At 35.4% G+C, this 14,190-nt stretch overlaps 1 protein-coding gene across 1 annotated transcript; it reads right to left on the bottom strand.

The window, feature by feature from the left end:
• Positions 1-3,692: 3,692 nt before the first annotated feature.
• On the bottom strand, positions 3,693-6,156 carry LOC131026821 (molybdate transporter 1-like). The gene has a single exon (XM_059212460.1). The coding sequence runs from the start codon at positions 5,650-5,652 to the stop codon at positions 4,165-4,167; it is 1,488 nt and encodes a 495-aa protein (XP_059068443.1). The 5' UTR covers positions 5,653-6,156; the 3' UTR covers positions 3,693-4,164.
• Positions 6,157-14,190: the final 8,034 nt, after the last annotated feature.

Genomic DNA, 14,190 nt, shown 5'->3' with positions numbered 1-14,190 from the left:
GAATTGTTCACCCCTCTAGAAGATATGAAGCGACTTGTCTTTATAACTAGCAGCTGCAAAATGGAGAGGTTAAGGAGGTTGGGGATCCATATATTGCCAAAGCGGATACCATTAAACAAAGTGAACAAGAGAATACAAGAAAAGAAAAGGAACTTGTAAAAAAATCTTAATGACAAGAATGAAAGGGCCAACCTCTTGTACAGTTGCTGCCGAGCATCTATCTGGAGCAAATGTGCCCTAATAATTGCCCTAATTTTAAGTTTTACTCATTATTGATGCATTTAATCTTATTCTATGGACGTTTTAGGGGTATGTGGCTCGATGAATTGAGACTTAAAGTCAGAAACAACCAAGGGGAGGAGCAACATGTTCAATTATGGACTTCTGTTTGGGATTCTCATTTCACAAGGTCAAATTATAACTTTATCAAGACCTAAATATTTTGATGACAGAAGGATAGTGAATCATAACTGGGGCGATTGGTATGTCCAGTGACTTGTCTTTATAACTGGCAGCTGCAAAATGGAGAGGTAAGGGAGGTTGAGGATCCATATTTTTCCAAAGCCGATACCATTAAACAAAGTAAAGAAGAGAATGCAAGGAAAGAAAAGGAACTTGCAAAAAAATCTTGATGACAAGAACAAAAGGACTAACCTCTTGTACAGTACACAACATGAAGCATAGGAGGTAAGAGGTAGTAACAATAATGGTGATGGCCGTTGTGGATCAATGGCATCGCCGTCTGCTGTTGCGATTTTCTTCAATTTGAATTTGGTGAGTAAAAGTAGAGTGAATTCCTTGGGGTTTATTGGTTCCAGCTCCAATGGGTTGCTTCCCATGTGTGACGAATTTGCAAGGAAGAGGTTCCGTGTTCGATTCTCAACAGGGACTCATGAGAAAGAGAGAGCGGATTGTGAACGAGTAAAGGTCGCTTGCCGTTGCCACGGGCGAATTCTTCATCAACATCTATCTGCAGCAATTGTGTCCGCTTCCTCCCAATTTTTCGCACCCTAATGAGCCGGCATATAATGATGGCGCGTAGTTACTTAAAAAAAAAAAACCACGTGTTCGTCGGAACTCTGGCATGAAATACGAAATCTCCACTATCGGCAAAAGTCAACCCGATGGTAACACAACTAGAATCATGTCAGCGGGATATAATACATTGGAGAAGTCCATCGGCATAACGCACACTAGTGGCAAAGCAAAGATCATGTATTGTCGATGGTCGATGATGCTATCGGTAAGACTTTTCTCGATAGACACTAGCAAAAGTAAAAAGCATCAACAAAGGTTAAGACGATATAGGGTCAAAGATTATGCTGAGGAGACATAACGTATCAGGAGGAGGTATGCCGAGGGAAGAGACATCGGGGAAATCATGCCCATCGCTTGAAGACATTTTAACCTATCTCGATGGTTGATGAGACTAGCAGGATAACTCGCACCGATCAATAGGAAGAGAGGTCATCGGTTTATGTTATCTCGATGAGTAAGAAAACATCCAGAGGTTGTGAAAATCATCGGATGAACATATGTCGATCAATAGGTAAAATACATGTTTGTTGGAATGCCAAGGTGAAATTTCAAGACGTTGGTTTTTAATCGGAATTCCGACGTGAAATTTTACCACGTCAAAATTCTGACGAACACGGGGCAATTTTTGAAAAAAAAAAATCAATCCAACAAAGCAAAAGAAATCCCATAGATAATTGGAAATGCTTGTCGGAATTTGAGGCCAAATGTATTAGTGTTAATTGGCTTAATAATACGAGCATGAAAGTGAAAGCCTTTTATCAAACTTGGATGGACTAAAGGTAGTAACTCCATACTTCCTAGTTGCAATTGCAAAGGGAATTATTCATAAATATAAAGTGATCACATAAGCAAAACTCTTTTACGTTATTGGTCTTGATATTTTTATTTACCAAACCCTAGGAAGTGAGAGTAGTCTCCAAGTCAAGTAAGGGGTGTGTGAACATAGACTTTTCTTTTTATGAAGCTTTGGCCAAAGTGTCGTATTAGTCATTGCATATGACAAGGACCAGGTTCACAATTGTAGCCAGAACATAGATCATTCCTGATTGATCATACTTAGAAGAAAGTCTATAGTGGTATGGTTGGATTAAGATATATGGCACACGACACCAATACTCGGATGGTACCACATAGGTACCTTTGTCTATACTCCTCGTGAAGGGTAGGGCCACTTCTAGTAGGAAGGTGTGCAGGAGACCGTTGGTTTGTGGTTGGAGGTGTAGCACCCAAATGATGCTATCCCTCCTGCAGTTGACCAGGCGAAGCTTGCGAGACAGATACAAAACTCACCTAGCGGGATAACTGGTAAAACTCATTTATGTTACATGATTTGTTTTATGATACTCTATGCAATGAGAAAATAAGAATAGATTGCATTCATCATGTTATTCTGTTAAGTATAGTAATTTTTTTATTTGAATTTATTTTTATGAAAAGAAAAAAAAAGTATACATTTACTGTTTTTATGATATTTCATTTTGGGTAAAAGTAAAAAAAATTAATTTTCTAAAAAGTTAAGTTTCGTAGTTATTGTACCCTTGCATAAGGAAGTAGATTAGTACCAATTATGTGTGAGTTTTTGGTAAGATTTATGTGATGAAATATTGATGAATAGAATCAATTGTTGACTACTTTAGCTACTTGTGAAACTGATGGGATGATTGCTCTAGTTTAGTTGATCGTAGATAATCAGAAAAGAATGGCCTGTCATATGATTGAAATTGCTTCAATAACTTGCTCTCCAAGAATTTCAAGGACAAATTCTGTATATTAGTGACGGAGAAAACATAATATATTTGCTGATTTCAATGAAGTACTTGCTGCACCTAGGTAAAAATTCTTATGAATCGTTTGTCGTACTTTACTACTCTGATAAACATTCATTCTAACCTGGATTAAATTAAAAGTTTATTTTGGGATACTCCCAAACATCGAATACCATATAAGGATTAAACAAATGAGATGCGTCCTGCAAAATACAAATACAGACATCATTTTCCAAAATTTAAGAACATAAATTCATGTGGGCTGAGTTCTTTGATGTTCTTCATATAGAAAATACCATATTACCATCTTCTGTTCGTGGAACCTAGGGCTTGTCATCTGTCTTGTATTGCATCATACTGATGACGTGGGCTTGGGAAGCAAAAGATCATCTTCAACTTTCCAAGAGCACTAATCATAGAAAATCTATTTACATTCAGCAATTATCAGAGAGTAGTCAGTATGATCTTCATCATGCTATAAGCAATTCTCTTCACATTTCCAATTGGAAAACAACTATTCCTTTTGAATGCAAGTTAAATCTAGTTAAGACATGAATATGCCTAGATCAAAGAAAATCTATCTTGCAAAACTTATGTATTACAAAGTATCTTGAAAAGTAAAATGGAGGCAACCGTAGAAAATTAGCCACTTAGTGGTAATGCTGACTACCAAAAGCTACTTTAAAAAGTTGGTATAAGGAAATTCGTTTAATGGCAGGGATATGAGGTTTATAACTTATACATACACCTGTTGAAGAATTTTTCAGCACTCATGCGAACCACATGTTGGCTTTTTAACTCTATGCCTCATCAGCCCTAAGTAAACGTATGCTAGTATATGTAACATTTAAAAGATGGTGATATTTTGTCATTACATGATGATGAATGTATTAACAAATCTGATCCTATTCACAAGCCAAAAACAATCATACAATATTTTTAAGATAACGGCTATGTGCTTCTATTGAAGGTTGTGGCTATATGCCAAAACAGTCTCAGCATCTGTAAAGAACATATTTACATACCAAAGTGAGAAATTACACTGAAGTAGCAACCAATAGTAGAGAAACACTACCAATACAACCCTACTCTACACACTACAGCTAATCAAACACATACAGTGTTTGACAGGGATTGCTATGTCTGCTTTTACAAGTGAGAAGCTCTTTGAAGGAAGTTGAACATAGCATAAAGGACCACACTTCCATAGAAAGGTACTTCAAAACTTAGCAAGGTGCCATTTGGAGTCTATCACCTCAATTATTGATACATCAACTGATTATTTGCTAACAATCTTCCAATAACACATTTAAACAAGAATAATTACTAATTGATGCCTGCCATGTGTCCACCATCTTGTTCAGGTGTTGTACGAGAAATTTCTTCTGCTGAACAACGATCGGAAAATGGTCATGCAGTGTGAAAATTCCATCTCTCCCAATTTGAGAATTACATAGAGAACAAGTCCAAAACCAAATCCCAGGGCAGCACTGGAACCAGTGAGTGAAACTGCTGTGCACATGAGCATGACAAATGAATCCTTCTTAGATTTCATGTCTCTGCAGGCCATGGCGAGCTCAATACCTGAAAAGAGAAGCAACACACCCAACAAACCAATGGGAAATTGGGTCAGTATTTTAACCAAGGACTTCCCTAAAAGAAGACTCAAGATCAGTTTTGCAGTTCCTAAAAACGCCACAGATGCCCCGCTTTTAGCCCCAAATTTGTACTGCCCTGCAAGGCCCCCTGCTCCGTGACAGACAGGCATGGCCCCAAACCAACAGCCCACCAAATTCATCAGCCCCACACTCACAGACACCCAAGTTGCAGTCACGTCCTTGTTGGGAAACAAATCTGTGGATAATTTACAGACAGCAATCACAGAGTTGAGGACAGAGAGAGGTATTTGGGGTACTGCAGCCCTGACAAATCCTGTTTTCCACTCATGCCTTGAGATTTTTATCAAATGAGGCTTGGATGGGCCCAATTTCAAATGACTAAGAACCTCAGGCTTTCTAGCAATGGCAAGCACAATACCAAGCACAAAAACTATAAGCGCAGATGGAATTGCACGTAAAACCTTGAAGTTCCAGACTGATTTCCTTACTTGGGCATTCTCAGATTCATCCATGGGTGTTGAAACCTGTGGGATTTCCTCAGTCTTTTGACTTGAGTCATCACCATCATCACCAGAGCCGTTTACAAGCAGTATGAAGACAAGACACACAAGAGCCAATAAAAGTCCATCCAAACCCATCCAAGGCCTTGCACCCCCAGCTTTTGCCTTTGTTAAATCCTGCTCTTTTCTTATGTATTTGACAGCTGTGAATGCAAAGGCCAAGCCCTGTGAGAGTTGCACCCCTCTGACCACAGGCAGGGGAATAAGCCAATAAACTAACCTCATTAGCCCTGTAATTCCAAGCCCAAACAATACTCCTGAAGTGCAGATTCCTGCTGCCATTATCTCTGGGATGCTCAAATGCTTCCCTTCACTAATTGCCACTGCAGCAATGGCTTTCATGGGCTGTACTGGCATGGGAACACCAAAAAGCAACCCAGTTATTATGTTGTACATCCCTGTGAACAAGAGAGTGGTGCCTAAATCCAGGCCATTCACCAGTGTAAGGGCAATTACAATGGGAACGAAGGTGCCCAAGTCCCCCATTGATCCATTTACTTCTGCCCATTTGCCTTGACATTGTAGATTGCTCTTGAATTTTTTCCATAAACTATGAGGCTTGACCTTGAATCTTCCTTCCGATCGAAACCCAAAAGTCCTTATTACAGTGTCTTGTTTATCACTGGGCTCTCTTTCCCTATCTCCATGCTGTGGGATTTCTGTTGGCATGTCTAGGTTGCTAAAAAATCTTCAATTGCTAAAAGAAGATGACAGTTTGGTTGAAGAGCTAGTACAACTACACTTCACCGCCTTTGTAAAATTTATTTTTCTTACTGAATTCAAAATAACATGTATGGAGCAAAGTGGCTAATGATCAGGGGCAAGATCTTTTTGGTGTCAGAGTAATTGCAAATGATGGGTTGAATGATGCTAGCTGCAAGTCCTAAAGCAGATTTTGACAAAATAAACAAAGAAAAAGCTGAAGCATTTCTTCTAAGCTCACAGTTTGCCAAAAAGCTATCGAAGCTTGAAATGCAGCTTTTGTGGTGTCTGATCTGTTGTGTCAATCTGTTCATCTATGGTTCTGGACGCATCTTTTGGGTGGCATCTTTTGTGTTGTTTCAGTGCTCTGTGGCTTCCCATACCCCTCAAAGGCCAAGGAGAAATCAGCATCATTAATAAATGCTTTCTCTGGAATCTAGGACGAGTAAATATCTAAACTCTGATTCGCATGCAGTAAAATCGACGTCTATGATATGCATGCAGTTCCATCCTATGAAAATAGCAGGTGGCCTCTACATAAAATTGTATCATTTGACTTTTTAGGGGTTTAGTATTATATTTTTATATTTTAATATGGTTTATTTAAATAATGTAATTTGTGTATTATATTTTTAATTTAGAAGTATATATATATATATATCTTAGGTACATATCAGGTAGCTTTAAAATAAAGTTGTATGATTTTGATTTTTAAGAGGTTTAGTATTATATTTTAATATTTTAATATGATCTATTTAAATAATGTAATTTGTGTATTATATTTTTAATTTAGAAGTATATGTATATATCCTAGGTTAGTTTTTACATATATATATATAAAATGTATATGTATATGTCATATACATATGTGTGTGTAGGTTTGACATTTTAGAAATTTAGTATTGTATTTTTTATAGTTTAATATGGTTTATTTAAATAATATAATTTGTGTATTATATTTTTAATTAAAAAAACACATACATATATATAATATGAAAATATCAGGTAGCTTTTACATAAAATTGTATCATTTGAGTTTTATATGTGTGTGTATACTTATTATATATATATATATATATATATATATATATATATATATATATATATGTATGTATGTATGTATATGTGTGTGGGGGGGGGGGGGGGTTGTAAAGTTATTTTAAAACTAGATTGTATGTTTCTTGTTTATCAAGACTTTGCCTTGTAGTTGTGTTCACATAGTTTTCTTTGTTTAGTTGTTTTTTGTTGTTGTTTTGTTTGAAATTTGTTAGTGATATTGACGGTAGTCTCTTTATTGTCCTCTTTTGTATTATTCTTTTAACTTACTTTATTTCAATAAATAAATAAATGTACATTGATATTGTAGATCTTTTTGAGTGTGACTCGTTGTATTTAATATATTTGAGTGTGAACCTTTATTTTCATCAATTTATTTAATTTCTTGCTAAAAATAATATTAGAATAATATTAATATTTGTTTATTTTAGTCTTCTATTAAGATCAAACTAAAAAAATTGACTTGGATACAATCTATTAATTATTTTAAATTTAGAAATCAACGGAAAAAATGATATTAGAATAATATCACTATTTGGTTATTTTACTACTCTATTATAATCAAACAAAATATCTAGTTGGATACAACCCATTATTCATTTTGAATTTAATAATGAATAAGAGCACTGAGAATCCAATGCATCTCTAAAGACAATGAAGTCATATTTATTGTTAAAGATTTTCCCAAGAGAAATGTCATGTTTCAATAGAGGGGATTTAATGTTAAAGGGACACGTTTTTAGATGGAATCAAACAATAGATTATTGATTGAATGATTCAACCTACCTTGTTTGATCAATATGTGTAAAAGGTTTAGGTCCATAGCATCCATCTATAATAAGTTCATCAATTCAAAAGAAAAAGAGAGTCACCAAATTGTAGAGACAATAACAATTCTAAAAGTTTTAGAACTCTAAAAAGAGAATCCTCAAACTTTAGGGAAGTGTAAAAGTTTCAAAATCTATATTTTAATTGAACCTTAAAAACACTTTGGTCTTTTAAAATAAGGAATAATGTATATCTATGAACATGTTTTGCATAAAAGTGTACTCAAATAATAGAGGTGAGTGGTTCACAATCCTACATTATTAGACTCATGTTTGGTAACAAATATATTGGTACCAATTCCTATGAACATAAACAATTATCAAAACTACTTTACGCTATGTGGTGTTTCTACAATTATTGACCCCTTTTATGTGATTTGAGAAACATCCTTGCTCGCCAAGATGTAGACATCCATCATATAAAATACACAAAGATGAATTTAACATTAATTAATATTTGCAAAACAATTTGCTATCACATAATACCATATGAATCTTTTTAAAATCTAATTGCTACATCACACTGCATCATTTCTAAATCCAACTGTAGAGGTTAAACAAAATGGTAACAAATACAATCTACTAAAAGCACAAATAGCATTCAAAACACTATGTGCTAACTTCAAACTTAAGAAGAAATCACCAAACTAACATAGATTCCATAATTTATGATGAAGAAAAAAATTGCATTTCAAATTTGTGGGGCTTTACTGGAGACAATTTCCAGTAGTAATCAGGAATAATTTGACAATGGGTGAAGTTATAATTAAGATGTACAACCTTTGATGGTGAGCACTTGTTTTGTAACCTGCTGATTCGACTTTTACAAAAGTTTTCTACTTTTATGGCGAGCAGCTGTATTTCACTGACTTTTGCACAACGTTTTACAGTGTGATTTCTTCTTTTATAACACACATCTCACATTTGGCAAGTCTGCGAGTCTCACAATTCTATAAAAAGTGTGTGTGAGTGCAATTGCATCAAAATCATTGAAGGGAGAAAAGCAGTAATAGGTGGGAAAGGCATGTGTCATGGCTGCCTTGGTTTATACGACAAGCCTGCCTAAGTCTGTCAATTCTCCGTGAGTGGATCGAAGTAGGTTATGACTAGTGATTGACACTATCTAATGCTTGTAACATATCAACTTGTTGGTATATTTCTATAATTATTTGCCCTCTCAATCCTCTATATAAAATTATATGAAATTTGACAATGACTGATAATTTTATTTTCTATAAAAAAAAGTCTTTATCAGCATAAACACATTTCTTCCAAATTTCCATATTTATATGAAAATGTAGAAAAATTGACATTTATACTAAATTATGTTCATCTAAAACTCTGAATATGTTCTCTGATTTTAAACAAGTCCGTCAAGTCTGTGAATAAATCATTGTGTACAGTTATAGGTAACGCATGTCTCACGGTTGTCTTCGTTTGGCAAGTTTGTCAATTCTATGTGGATGGGTCAATTTCTTTTCAGATCCTTTTGATGTCTGTACAATCTTTTATAAAGTCTACTCATTACAAGACTTCTCCCAATTCTATGAAGGTTAGATTCTATAATTTGGACAGAAAATGGGAAGAATTAAGTCAAAATGGGAAAATTAGGACAAATCGAGTAAAAGCAAGTAAATCGGGTCAAAGTAGAAGAATTGGAGCTCATTAGCACTCTCTCTTTAGGAAAAATTGGAGCTCTGTAGTGAGGAGAAGTTAGCAGGATGGTGCAAATTAATTAGAGGGGGAATCATCGTGGTGAGTGCATGTGGAGCTATCAGCTACTAGAGGATCTAGAACCAGTGGTATGTACCCTGATTCAATTTCAGATTTGTGTCTGCTTTTCTAGGTTGATTTCCTCGTTTTCTGATGCGTATCAGGGGGGTATGTTTAATGATTCCGGTTTCAGGATCTTCCTCAAGTTGTTAAACTTCCTCTGAGGCACCAGGCTCTCACACCAATTGTTGGAATTGAAGGAATCCAAGAACACTGAGAGGAGGGGGTGAATCAGTGTTTTGCCACTATAACAAGATTTTAACTTATTATAACATACACATATAAACCGGTAAATGAAGAAACATATAACATGAAGTAAATAAACCAGCCCCATGAATGGACACCATAACACACATAATTTTATACGTGGAAAACCTCAAAGAGGAAAAACCACGATGGGATTTGTGACCCGCAATATCAATTCACTGGCCATATGAAAGATATTACATAGTATGGGGGCCTGCACATGTAGGAAGGCACACTGCCTAGAGCACACTGCTCAACACAAAAGAGTCTCACTAACTACAAGCTTCTGCAGAGATAAAACAATAATGGTGAGCTCACAAAATGCATTTATTATGCCAAAAAGAGTTCTGGTTATAGCTTTGTTTTGTACCGGTTCTTCAACCCTTTTACCAGTACCTCCTTTTCTCCAAAAATGCTTTACAAACCATCTACTGATCATTGCACGATATAACTTTCACATACAAATGATCTACATACATATCCTTTGAATCACACTATTCTACTATCTTGTCCTATACACTCTTCTATGTCAGAATGACCTAATAAACTAACTTACATACCCTTTATAAACAATATGCCTTATGTCGGCTTACAATACATTACAAAAGATATTCAATGTCGGCCTGAACAATAATTACAAAATGTTTTACAAATAAAACTTTTCGGATCCCAAACTGATGTCGGCTTCACAGAAGTGTTGGATGTCGATGTCGGTGTCGATGCTAGTTATGACCTTGATTACTCCAATGCCGGTGTATGCCTCCAATGTCGGTATCTGCCGGTGTATGCCTTCTACAGAATCTTGTTGCCATCAATGACAACATATGAATCCAATGAGTATCAATTGCCAACAATCTCCCCCTTTGGCATTGATGGCAATACTCATGTGAAAAAATGGATTCCCTGCCGGTTCAATTGAAATATGCCCCCCCTGAGCTGATTGACTATGTTTGCAATATATGCTATGTCTGATATCCTCCCCCTAGGATTATATACATATTTTTCACATATATATCCTCCCCCTTTGGCATCAGTGTCAAAGACCGGTGAAAGAATTATTAAGAATATGTGCAAAAGAATGAATAATTACAGATTACTTTACCAGAGCTTGACCAATTTCAAGATTTCCGGATAAGCTTTCTCAAGTAACTGCATATAGGTATCCCAACTGGTTTTGAATGTTTCATATATGGACACAAGTCCACTCAGTAAATGTGCAAGTGTTTCTTTCTTAGTGACTTCTACCGGTGTGGGCTTCACAAGCATATCCATGCATTCCCTCTTATGTACACCAAGTGAATGCAATCTTGGACTCACCAAACCTTCGAGACTTCTTGCTCTCCGAATAATCTTGTCTCTTTCCTTTCCAAAAGAAAAAAAATGATTCTCCAAAGTCAAAATTTGTCTATCAATAGATGTTGTAAGTGAAGTTAGTCCATCAAAAGAATTAACAATAGTAGCAATCTTATCTTGTAAATCCTTTATCCTCTTATCTACATTTGTTGTAAGAATTTCTATATCACAACAGACCCTGTAGATGTTGTTACACTATTTCAAAGAATTTTCAATAAGTATAAGTTTCTCCCCATTCTTCCTCTTTTCAGTCTCAATAATCTGATCCAAAGCGGCTCTCTTAGCCAAAGTAAATCTTTCAAATGCTTGCCGATCAGAAATCTATTGTAATGATTGAAAGTTTTTAGATATGTGCTCTGTCAATACCTTAAGCTTGTCGGAAGGGCTTGCTTCATTTTCAATCATACAATCATGAATCAATCTGTGCATAACTGTTATTGACTGATCTATTATTCCTTTGTCTGCAGATCCCTCCTTCATTAGTTTTTGAGTAGCCATCATCATTAGCTCCGTGGGACTCATCTTTGTGATTGATTTCTTCTCAACTTGAGAAGTGTCAATTGCCAAAAGTTTTGTTGGGGAATCAACTGCCGGTATGGTATTGGGTGTCTTATCAGTCTCCTTTTCCTTATCCTCTCCTGATGTATCTCTTTTCTCATCCCCTTTTGCATCGGTGGCTTCGCCACTTGGTGCAGTATTTGTTACTGTCAGTGGAGTATTATCCACAATATTATCAGTATCATGTACATTATCTATATTACCTTGTCAGGCTATACAAATGTTGTCTTTGCCAGTTTAGTCTATACACTCTCATTAGTTTTAGATTTATCTGTCGATCATTCAAAATTTGATCTGAACTTCCCAAAATTCCTTTTCCCTTGGATCTGTCTGGAATGGTGGGAGTTGTTGCCTTAGCAAATTTTTCTTGAGAAGTAAGTAAATCAGGATTCTTTTGGAAGAATTTAGCCCAACCATCTCTAGTCTCATTTATTATCTCATTTACTCTACCCACCATTAAGCTTATTTGTCGGGGTTTGCTGCTAAAAATTGTTCTATTGGAAACATCTATACATCTTTTCATTTCCTCATTATTTATAGAACCACAAATGCCTAAAAGTTCAACTTCTTTAATTTCCCTATCCCTCTTGACTACATCTAATCTTCTTGCATCTAATTTATTGTACAAAGATAAAGGAATTTTCTTCAAAATTTCTACCGAAGCCTTCTTATATATGTTTATATGTAACAAAATTGCTTCTTCTATTTCATTTTTCTCATTTTCATCTAAATGTTCATATAAATTTGACACATTCTTCAAAATTCCATCTTTTGTTACCTCATCAATTAACTCTGCATAAGTCATATTACCAGGTTTAGTTTCTTTGTCACTCTTTCTCTTTTTCTTGTTGGGGGTTGCTGGAACGGATGGAGCAGGGTTTCTCTTCTGAGTAGGTTTCCTTGTCGAAGGTGTGAATGTTGTTGTTACCTTTCTTACTAGCTTCCTCCTTGGCTCCACCTTTTTCTCTTCTACCGGAGGCTTGTCAGCTTTCTTGCTCTATACCCTTATGAATGCAAGAGGTTGATTATCCTCTGCATCAGAATCAGAAGTGATAGGTGTTGGCATATGATGAAGCGGTGATAATGTATGTTGTCATTGATGTCAATAAGTGAACTAGTGTCGGGGTTTACAGTTTGACTACTAGTTTGTAGTCTCAGTTCTGCTCGAGGGTTTCCAGTTTGGCGATCTGACTTGTGCAGTGCCACCGATGACATTCTGTGATGAGTTAGCTAGGAGATAAGGATGAGATCGAGATGCCATGTCACCTTGTGCAAGTGAATGTACCAACATAAACAACCAAAACATACATGGTTTAGAACATCGTGAAAATCTACCACCAGAAAAAAATAAAAACAAAAAGTGCATGAACCATCCGGACCACTCTAATCACCTGTCGATATCTTCAAGTAGCATAGGAACATGATCAAATATAAATCAATGAATGATAACACTCACTAGACCATGTGATTCAACAACCATATTAATCCTGTTGTCAAAGTTTGATAGTTTGTGTTTGATAGGACAATCATGATTTCTAGTTTCAAGAATGATGTACCTTGTATAAGACGAACACAATCTGGTTTCGAGTATATTGCACCATGTATAAGACAAATTATAGTTGGATAGTCCTGATTGATTGTTCGATTGATATGGAAAGTCAGTCAGTCAGTCAGACTATTGATTTGATTGATAGTTTGTCTATTGATGCATGATTTGATAAGGGAAGTGTTTTACATGTTTTCCATCTATTTCTGCTCAAATGTCTATTTGTTGCAAAGGATAAGTTTATTGATTGAATGAAAATGATGATTTGATTTAGGAGTTTTGATTGTTTTGAAATGTTTAGAGTTTTGTGATTATTTTATTTTTTCGAAGGTTTCTTCAAGATGTTTTCTAAATGTTTTTGGAGTGAATGTTTTTGAAGACATTATTTAGATGTTTTTGGTCTCTTTTTAAGACATTATTTGATTTTTAGGAATTTTTTTAGGACTTTTTACAATATTTAGGGATTTTTTCGTTACTTTTTGTAATATACATGTGTTATCCTTCATTCTTGTAGCGAGAAGGATTCCATTGATTGATAATGATAAAAGAGTTGCCCCCAATTTATGAAACTATGTACAGTGGCCAAGAAAACATATATACAAGACTGGTTTGTGCTAAGGAAAGACGATAAACAATGATTAGTTTTAGGCCAGAAAGGATAAAAGGGGTTTCATGGAAAGATGGATGGAAAATCTATCACAAATTTGAATAGGATTGAGATAGAGTGATGATAGATGATAGAGCGGTGACTTGCTACACATGGTGCTTGTTTGCTAGGTATTCACGATGGTACTTACCCATAGTGCCTGATTGCCAGGTTTTCACTAGTGGGTGATGATTTCTCTTTACTATTTTCTCTTTTTTTGGATCCACATTCAATTTTTTTGTTCTTTTTTTTTATCATCATATTTAATTTTTGTTCCTTTTTCAAGATCATATTCAATTTTTTTGTTATTTTTTTAGGATCATATTCCCTTAAGCATAATATTTGTGAAATTAAATGCTATTTATAGGTTTAAATAGCGGTTCTTCCTCTAATGTTGCTAACTAATATGCCCTAGACTCATAAGCTACAGTAACTACATAGGGACCTAGCCAATTAGGCTCAAATTTCCATGGCTTCTCGCTTTCTTTTTGGCTCTTTGT

This window comes from Cryptomeria japonica, chromosome 1, assembly GCF_030272615.1.
Source record: "Cryptomeria japonica chromosome 1, Sugi_1.0, whole genome shotgun sequence".
In the NCBI taxonomy this organism is placed as follows: Eukaryota; Viridiplantae; Streptophyta; class Pinopsida; order Cupressales; family Cupressaceae; genus Cryptomeria; species Cryptomeria japonica.
This window is presented reverse-complemented; position numbering and strand designations above follow the sequence as displayed.

Bases quoted from the DNA above. Each gene is read 5' to 3' on its own strand.
- LOC131026821 (XM_059212460.1), bottom strand. From the start codon at position 5,652: ATGCCAACAGAAATCCCACAGCATGGAGATAGGGAAAGAGAGCCCAGT.